Source organism: Conger conger, chromosome 2, assembly GCF_963514075.1.
Source record: "Conger conger chromosome 2, fConCon1.1, whole genome shotgun sequence".
NCBI classification, from domain to species: Eukaryota; Metazoa; Chordata; class Actinopteri; order Anguilliformes; family Congridae; genus Conger; species Conger conger.
The window spans coordinates 67220341-67230097 of NC_083761.1; the positions used below are offsets into that span (position 1 = coordinate 67220341).

The window sequence follows — 9757 nt, forward strand, 5'->3', positions numbered from 1 at the left end:
ACAGATTCCATTCAATTTAGATATGTAAAAATACGATTTTTTTAATTTATTTTGTTAATGTAATGCCATGCGTGTACCTGTTGTTTTGTGGGAAAGCTAGTTAATCAGCAAATAAGAATAATACAAAAAAATATTAATGGCACAATATTCCATGTGTCTTCATCAACTGAAATTAAAGAATTGAAAGCAAAAAACAAAACAACCACAAAAAAACAAAAAACAAAACAATCACTACCTCATATCAGAAGATGAATGCACTGGGCACACGGTTTTGATTATTTTTTAAATAAACAGTTGTATACACTTGATTTGATTTATTGCTGTTCGAATGTGAAGTCATTTTAATATAATCAGTTAACTGTGTACCATATGAAATATGAATCTGCATTGGCATCTCATATGCTTAAGACTCGTGCCCCGTCTGATGGTTGAGTGATGTAGAAGGTGGGGGAACCATGGTAATGTTCCTGTGAAGAAAACCAGATGCAAGCTCAGTTCTATTCTTTCATTTTATAGGAAGAAACTAACATTGAATTAGTTCAATACTGTAATCCCAAGGGCATAACCAATTAAACCCACCTTGATGTGCTGAATTGTCTTGTCGACAGCACCAGCCTCCAAAAGTGTAACAGTACACCCACCGAACCCTCCCCCGGTCATGCGGCTGCCATAAACCCCCTCCACACCCATGGCTGCAGTAACAAGCTGGTCCAGCTCCTTGCAGCTCACTTCATAATGGTCCCTGGCAGTAGTCACCCCATACAGAATGGAAAAGAACACATATTTGCACATTGTTTGCAAGGAAGTCTGAAACAATGTCAAGTGGTTTCTTCATTTGCCAACTTAGTTTCTATTGCAAGCTATCGTTACATGCAACAATGTTCCTTTTCTCCTGCAAATGTGGCATGTTGACACCACATTTGACTTCCTGTGCAAATATATAGATTTTTTACTTTTACGTTATATTATTCTGTGTAAAAGATTTTCTGTCTATTGTCCTGTGCTACTAACTGCCCTGTATTGCATTGCATAGTCACCTGAGTGAGTTATGACTCTCAACCATGAGTTTTCCAAACTCTTGGTATGCCCCTTGTTTCAATGCTTCTGCGGCTTCTGCAGTGCGCTTAATCTCTTCAATCACATGACGTGCTCGCTGGAAAGTCACGCTGTCCAAGTTCCCCTTGGCATCTGGAAACATGGAAAAATTTTATCCTTTATGTCACCAACATTTTTCCACCCATTAAAAGGTGATTCAGTTTCACAATTTCAGTAACAGATTTTTTTTTTTACATCCTTATTTCTTTCATTCTTCCACTTTTGGCTATTCCACCATTCTTTGCCACACTTCTTTCATTCCTTTCCTCTCACCCTCCAAGTCCTGCAAAGAGGCCTCCCTCAAGCTGCTCCTGCCTAAAGTAGCTGCTGCCTCTTCGCATTGCCTCCGTCGACTTGGATACTCACTGCCTGTCAGAGAGTGCCGTACATTGGAGTTGGTAATTAGGATGACCAGGTTTGGGTCTGCAAGAGGAACTAACGTGGCCTCTAAAGACCTGGAAGGGGCAACAAGATATATGAGGTAAAATGTAGGTCATTTGCAAAAATTATATTAAAACATTTTGTGAATTTCCCTGAAATTGAATGTGAAGGCTGACTGCATGTTGACCAGAACTGTACCTGCAATCGATCAGCAAGGCATGGCCCTCTGATCCCAGGACAGACACAAACTGATCCATGATGCCACAAGGCACTCCTGCATGGGTATGTTCTGCCTGCTGGCATGCCAGAGCCTTCGCCAACTTGTCCCCGTCATCTAATAAGGGGTGAAATACAAATATGCTTTTACAATGTATATGATATATATATCCTTACCCCCATTCTGAAATGCGTGGACAATACTTTTTTGTTGTTGTGCTTCATGCTACAAGTATGTCATGTCTTTAAAAAGTATTCATTAATATCATACTACTACTGCAAATATTAAAGGATTATATGATCAAGTAACCCAAGTAACCCAGAGAAGGGTATTGGAACTGATTCCCACCTGGGCACAGCTGCTGAAGGAATGTATAAACTGCCACTTCCAAAGAGGCTGAACTGGACAACCCACCTCCCAGTGGCACACTACTTGCCACTACTGCTCTGAATCCAGGCAACGGCTGTGCTGGTTAGGGAAAAAGTTATGGGGGCAAGTTATTTGTAATTGATGCTCTCAAGCACAATTATATTAAGAACAAAGGCACAAACAGAAGGGCATTCAAAGCAACATCTTAGCATCTACCATTTTTGTCCATTAATTTTTGTGCTTCAATTTTAATATTGCTTATATTTTTCTTAACAGCTGATTAAGTTTCACATCTCACACATTCCTTTAGTTCACTCTGGATAGACTGATAAATTAATAAACCAATAATGTTAATGTGAAGTTACCCCTGTAGTGCTGTAAAACTCCTTTTATGTAATTAGCCCAGCTTGGCTGCCCAGGAGACAGAGGCTGGTTGTCTTTTGGCAGAACAAAGTCTACCCTCCTTGGCTCATCCACAGCCTCAGTTGTAGTTACAATGGAAACATTTTGGTCAGCGGTCCGACTGCCCACCATAACTGTCACAAGAGGCAGTGCCTGCAACCAGACAACCAAAAATGACAATGTCATATGATTTCATCACGCCAGTCAGTAAATTCATTTTCAATCATTTCTGTCCCAAAGTTATCAATAAATGTGCAGCAATTTATAGTGATCTTTTACAGTGGTTGATTGTTTTCATTTCTAAGCAAGATGTTTCCTGAAGACATTTTAACAAATTAGCCATAACAACGGAAACTGCCTTAATCTAAACAACCTTGCTCGGGCTGTACAATACTGAATAGACTACCATTACTGCAACTGTTCACACTTATCTTGCACTCTATGCCTTCGGAATTTTACTTTACAGCTACCACATCTCGATATATTTAAGCATGAACAGACTGTGCCTGGATTCATCTTACCCTCATGGAATACAATACCATAGCCAAAGTCTGTATTTCGATTATGAAATTACACTACTATAATTTAGTTGTGGGTTTTTTAAATTGCTACCATTGTCTTAGCCACCAGCCTCTCAACCCAACCAGAATGGAAAACGAAACTGCTCATGAGTTAATTGCATCAATTTATACAAAATAAACGTTGTCGTCAACATTTTGAGTGTTTGAATGTTAAATCACCATTGGGAGAACAAATCCTTCATTGTAATCGGTGTGCTCTCCAATTAAATTGACTCGTCCAGGTGCACACACGGCAACCTCCGGATCCTGTCCCCCAAAGTTCGCCTGGAACGCACGTCGAGCTTCTGCAACCACATTTTGGACACTCGGTACCGGACTACTGCTGGCCATGTTGGACAAATGATTGGCGGCTCGGCTTGTCCCTTATTACTGCGATCAGATGTTCAAAACTATTTTTATATTTGAATTACTCACACGTGATATATATGCAGTTGAAATAGTCAAGCAGCTCATTTAATTTAATATTTCCGGACAGAAGCAGTGGAGACACAACATTTGACTTCCTTAAATCTACGTAAAGGGAGTACTTTTTGTCGATGTATTCGATTCTGATTGGCCTGTATCCGACACCGAAGTGGAGCGTGTATCGGCTACTCTACTTCATTTCCCATACTGCTCTATGATTTGCCACGACTTGTTTTGGGAGTCTAAAATCTTTCCCAGGATTCGAATATGTTCACCAGTGGCGTTTAGATTGAGTAATCCATAAAATGTTTGCCGGATAAACGGACTGTATAGAAATGCATCCAACTTTTATGAAACATAATTAAAATATTTCCAAAAATGTTCTTGGTGTTCTCACTGACTATCCGAGGGGGATTAGCTCAAATGGTAGAGCGCTCGCTTAGCATGCGAGAGGTAGCGGGATCGATGCCCGCATCCTCCAATCAGTTTTTTGTTCAGTGGACGGCAAAGTGTAACTATTTTCGCCGTGCACGAAATTCAAGAGGCTTAAATTGTTTTCCGATTAGCAGCTCCCGATTCGCTCCACTGGTCCACCTCAAATCGGTTGCTCGGTCCCTCTTTTGCAAAAGCAGTGATGTGCACATTGGTGAGAATACAATGAAATATGTTTAAAAAGTTAGGTTTACTTCAGATGAATTTGAAAGCCTATTCTGTGGATCCATATCAGCGTATATCAGGGTCACGCGCAATTTTTAGTAAAAACAAAATTCCATGAAATACTCGAAGATGAAATTAAGTGCTCGCGCAAAATGAAGTAGTTTTTAATTTTGGTTTTTCTATTCGTGCTTTTTCATTTCTAGGCTATAGAATATATTTCTAGAAAAAAGGAAAGTTCTGCTCTGCCAGAATATGTGTATTCTCCTTTTTTGATATATTTGTTTATTTTATTTGTGATGTGTCGAGCTATTGCTTCATATTATAATCTATATAACTGTCAATTATCTTACTTTTTCAATATTTTTAAAGCTTGTTATATCTGCACAATGTGCAGTCTCTGTCACCATACAGTGCAAGACCCAAGATGCGATGATATTTCAAACACTGAGTCGCGGTCTGCATGTGACAATAGAGTGTCAGTTTAAAAAAACATAAATTGTTCAATATTTCTCACTGAAGTATAATGACTTGCTTGCGATGTGGTCAGATTATGTTTTCAGTGAAGTGAATATGTTTTGAGAAGCACAGACTATAAAACAATTGTTCTTGTTTAGTTTCAAAAGCTACTTTTGAAACGGACTACTTTTGAAATATCTGATAAAGTACGAATTGAGGCCCGTCATCTCTAGGTGCCAGCAGCAGTTTACCATTTGGCAAGGTCTCACTCTTACTGTCTCTTTTTCAGGGCTATGGCATTTTAAACAGTAACACGAGAATACGAATGTAATGAGGATCTATATGTTAGTGTTACTTTTTTTCCTTTTAATATTTCCCTTCCATGTATTATGTGCCTGCATGAACTATCTGTCTATATATTGGGTTTCCACTTTTTCTAGTTGAAGGTTTGCACTCAAAGCACATTGGGTAAATTGTGGATGATATCTGTCTCTTACTGAAAGCAGGCTTGTGCACTGCTGACAGTTGCTGTATTTGTGGACACAGAGCTGGCTAGATGAAGATGGGCCCCCTACTGAGTCTGGTTCCTTCCAAGGTTATTTCCTACATGTCTTTCAGGGAGTTTTGCCTTGCACTGTTGCCTCTGGCTTGACGTATGCTTTATGCCAGAGTAAACTGTGTGAAATGTTGTGATAAATCCTTTGTAAAATATGCAGTATAAACAACATTTGATTGATTCATTGATTGACACAAAATTCCCCCATGTTACTGGTCTCAAGACTATACTTATTTTTTATACTGTAGATATATACTATATTGAATCTGTCTGTGTGCAGTGTATTACATGGATACTGATGTATTTGGTCACTCAGTTTCTATCAAGTTTTTGTTTGACAGCAAATCCCTGTGTTATGAAAACTCAGAGGGTCACAATTTGGTATGAATAGTAAGGTGATTGTGAGAGTGGGGACCTCAGGAGGACATCTGTAGTAATGCAAGTTTAAATACCTGTGGGTCATGTGCTTTAGAAAAAAAAGACACTATTCCTTTAATATCTGAGCATGCATACAGATTTGTGTGAAGACTGTTTAGCTTTTTCAGTTGCAGGCTTGCAGCCCAACTTTATGGCATATCAAACTTTAACTTGATGTGTAATTCTACTCAAATTTCAGATCCCATACAATAAGCAACTGAGTGACCAATAAAGTGCAAAATGGAGATTTATCTACAGTATATTATTGTTCATATAATTTGAGTTGACCTATTTGAACCTATTTGGCAGGGATCATTTAGCATTGTGTTTTGTATGAAGAAAATCCTTCAGCATCATATACCAACTGCAAAAACAACTTCACTTGTCCAGTGTTGGAGATGATGTCTGCTAAATATTTGCTTGCAAATGGATTGCACTTGATGGCCTTTACATTTGAGCCATTCTCTGAGTGTTTGTGAAGCGGTGTGTTAGTTGTCCTATTGATGTGCTTTTCAGTCAGGGCTGCTGTAGTGGAAGAATGCTGGGAAGAGTTGAGGGCTGTTTAATTAGGCCTCATCGCCATGGAGATCTGTTTTACTATTACTATGCTGTCTGGTATTTTTCACCCCCCTCCCTATATACATTGGGGGGAGGGGGGGTAACATCAGCCTTGTTGTGTAAAATTCAGGCAAGAGGCAATCTATAGCACAAAGTCTGTATGTGCAAAATTAACAAAAATAAAAAAAACATTTGCAATGGAATTATCAAGCTGTTCACACACATTAGCCCATTGTAGAGTGCAATTCTCTAGTATGTAACATTTTGTTATCAGTTGCAGTTTAAAAACCCGCCTTGTCTCCCTGCAGGGTGAGACTGAGGATTATTTACTGCCACACAAGTCATCGACTTCTTAACGACAGCACAGGAGCCAAACAAGCGTCGCTTTGTGTGAAGGGATGTGGTTGAGTGCCTTTGCTGTGAGCTGTACTAACTTGTTGCTAGGAACGTCAAGAGAGCTAAAATAGAAGTGCATACCATCGATATAGCTATTGATGAAGAAATGTGTATTCCTTTATAATATAAAGATGATAATAACTGTACTGTTTGCCTAAGAACAGTGCCTTTTCTCCATATTTATACATATATATATTTGCATCCATTTTCAATGGGAAAAAGAAGAATTCTCAACTGTCTTTGTTGAATGAAAATAAATAATTTTGCTTTGAAGCTTACACACCTGTCCTAAGATAGAGAGTGGATTAACACTCCAGGCTGTTTATGTTTAAGTGTGTGTCATGTACCTGAGAAATGTCCGATACTGGTGTGAGGACATTGCTGTTGCAGGACGTGACACCCATTGTGGGTGTGTACAGCAGGTACTGGCAGAATCTGTCTTTGTTTAGTAGATTTAAACCTCAGCCGATTGGTTCTTAATGAGTTTTTGTCCCCACTCTAGTTCGTCATCACAGCTCAATTGTTCTGTTGCTAAGGAAATGTCTGCACCGAGGAAAGGGTAATGACTCTCGACCATTGCTTTATCAGTACTGTTACCTAGCAACACAGATTGTGTTCATCCTTATTGTCCTGAACAGCCTTTGCTTTTTTCTGGTGTCTTATTTTGGAGAGAATCTTCAATATTTCCAGATCATTGGCAGTCCATATTTTGTGTACTAAGGGCATAATATTATATTTGAGCTGAAACGTGACTGATGGGTTAGGTGGCATTTTAAAACGCTCGCAAAACTGTTAACTGCGGACAAAAGCCTTTCATGCAAATGCTCTGCTTTTCGAGCTGGGCTGGCCAATTCAGAAATTTGCACAACAAAAGCTGTGCTGCCATAGTCCCCAACACTGGCACAACATCTTTGCTTTCATGGTCATTTTTTTCCCAAGCATGTGAGTGGAGCTGTGGTTTTAAACACATTAACCTGACTGAAGGGCTTTAACTGCCCATTCACCGAGAGCAGGTTTTAGAGCATGTAAATGAGGGGACACAGCCAGTAGTCTCTTCTGCCTGTTGCTGTGAGACAAACTTAAGTCATCAAAGTGCCTTTGGGAGGGGAAAAGGTTTTAAAACACAGCCCCCTGATGCTGATAGGTCACACAAAGGGGGGGGGGGGGTGGCAGGCATGAGACAAGAAGAGAAAGAATCAGAGAAAGACAGAGTGGATGACCGACATGAGCTGTTGATGCGAAGAGAGAGAGAGAGAAGAGAGAGGCAAAGCCGCAGAAAATATGTCAGGGGAAAACAGTAGAGAAAATAGCAGGATAACTCACAGATAAGATTGTGAAGATATAGTAGATGGATATTGAGCAGAGACACCCAAGGGAGTTGGAGAAAAATGAATTGTAATCATACCTCTTGACCGAAGGACAAACCACGACATAGGACCTTGTCTAGTTACAAACGGCCGATGTGATGTTTTTTCTGCTACTCTCCTGGGAGCTACCTTGTCACTGAGGTTGACAAAATGAGGCTGACAGAGTGCCTTCAGCTCACCTATATTCTGACTGTGGTAACAAGCGGTGTTTGTGGTGAGGCTTGATTTCCACTTCTCTGTCTTTTGGCAATGTCGGTCTTCTCAAATCGTATCAAACTGACATTGTACGGTACCATTTTAGTGGACCTACTGTAACTGTAAATTACAGATAGTAATTAAGGCATTACAGGAAATAATTATTAAGTAACAGGCCTGCTAATCTTAGGCGTGCATCTATGTATTTCAAAGCAATTGCATTGTGTACATGGGTATTGGATGAAATACTGTGTTTCTCATTTGATAAAATTAATTTACTAGACGGATACCCTTGCCCCAAATGGGCACATATCGACCAGGCCAGTCTACGGTGCTATTGGATGTCAACATTGTCATCCTCATGGCTGAAGGCGCAGGAAGTTTGTCAGCAGACAAGTGGAGGTGATCTGGCCAGGGTCAACAGCACTGAAGACCAGACTTTCATCCTCTCCTCATTCCCCTTGTGAGTAACCACTTTACATTACGCTCCTTTTCAGTCAGGTAAAGAGAACAAAATACATATTCATGCATAGCAGTTAAAATGATTGTCATTAACAACCGGCATTTAAAATATGTTCTTGCTGTGTTTACACTTTTGGATGTCTTGCTTTTGGTCCCTGTCAATCGTTGAGTTTATATGCGAATGTCCTTGCATGCTTGTCTGTTTAGGGGAGCCAATGTGTGGGTCTGGGTAAAGGATGGAAGAAGCAGGGATGGGGCTGGGACACAGAGATACCAGCAGCGGGAGAGAGGCAGGGGAGGCCAGAGGCTCTGTGCACAGATGGCCCTGGGGCCAGTGGGACAGTGGAGGAATGCTACATGTAGCACAGAACACCACTTTCTGTGTGAGAAAGAGGTGCCAGGTAAGACCAGTAGATAACTATCGTCTGTTATTTATATTACACAAGATCCATTGCCTGCTTCTGGCTGTGGGGTGTTACCGTTCCTGGTATTTAAGTGTCTGTATGTAGCAAATGGCATGCAAACATTTATACAGGAAGCATTAAACATAACTATTTGGAAAGGTTTTTATTTTCTTGAATGTACTAAACAATCAGTATAAGGGCATACAGTCCTGCTCTGAGGACATAATGGTGTGTAAATGGTAAAGGTTTGGCATTTATATAGCACCTTTATTAAGTGCTGTAGAATTAATGCTTCTCATTCACCCATTCATACACACACTCACACCAACAGCGATTTGCTGCCATGCAAGGCACTGAACAGCTCGTCAGGAGCATTCTAGGGGTTAGGTGTCTTACTCAGGGACACTTCGACACAGCCCGGGTGGGGGATCGAACCGGCAACCCTCCAACTGCCAGACAACTGCTCTTACTGCCTGAGCCATGTCGCCCCTGTGTAGAATGTGCCTAAGTCCTCATCTGTTCCTTGCAGTGTCACTGCCCTCTGCAGATACCTTCCTGACAGGGGTCCCACTGATGACGAGGGTATACACCATGACCCAAGCGCCAGCCCTGTCTAACCCCCCTGATGTGGCACAGCAGAGAGTGAAGGTGCTCCAGCTTTCAGTTAATGGAGTGTTGGGTTAGGAAAAATGCACACTCTAAGAGGTGCAAGTTACGGTTTTCAAACTGCGGTGCCAGAATCAGGAGGCATTATATTTTTTGGCATATTACATAATGTAGTACATTGTCCTGTAATTTCCTCCAGATTTTTTAAAATAATGAACATTAAAACTGTTAAA

The 9757-nt window shown here is 40.5% G+C and overlaps 1 protein-coding gene and 1 non-coding gene across 3 annotated transcripts; one reads left to right on the top strand and one right to left on the bottom strand.

The window, feature by feature from the left end:
- Nucleotides 1-15: 15 nt before the first annotated feature.
- galk1 (galactokinase 1) lies at nt 16-3554 on the bottom strand. Of its 2 annotated transcripts, none has more exons than XM_061232412.1 (8): nt 3205-3554; nt 2428-2617; nt 2042-2161; nt 1675-1810; nt 1369-1550; nt 1038-1188; nt 580-742; nt 16-467 (listed from the first exon to the last, which is right to left on the bottom strand). In XM_061232412.1, exons 1-8 carry the CDS (start codon nt 3373-3375, stop codon nt 396-398), a joined length of 1185 nt encoding a protein of 394 aa, XP_061088396.1. In that variant the 5' UTR covers nt 3376-3554; the 3' UTR covers nt 16-395. The 2 variants fall into 2 exon arrangements, with proteins under 2 accessions (XP_061088396.1, XP_061088398.1); XM_061232414.1 differs by lacking the exon at nt 3205-3554 and adding an exon at nt 2986-3118.
- A 304-nt stretch (nt 3555-3858) lies between these two features.
- Nucleotides 3859-3931, top strand: trnaa-agc (transfer RNA alanine (anticodon AGC)). Its single transcript has one exon. It is a non-coding gene; the product is annotated as a tRNA-Ala (tRNA).
- Nucleotides 3932-9757: the final 5826 nt, after the last annotated feature.

Coding starts and splice junctions, on each gene's coding strand:
- galk1 (XM_061232412.1), bottom strand. CDS start 3,375: ATGGCCAGCAGTAGTCCGGTACCGAGTGTCCAAAATGTGGTTGCAGAA. Junction 2,162..2,427: donor AGTTTTACAGCACTACAGGG/GTAACTTCACAT, acceptor TTCCCTAACCAG/CACAGCCGTTGCCTGGATTC. Junction 1,189..1,368: donor CTCTTTGCAGGACTTGGAGG/GTGAGAGGAAAG, acceptor CCATGTTTCCAG/ATGCCAAGGGGAACTTGGAC.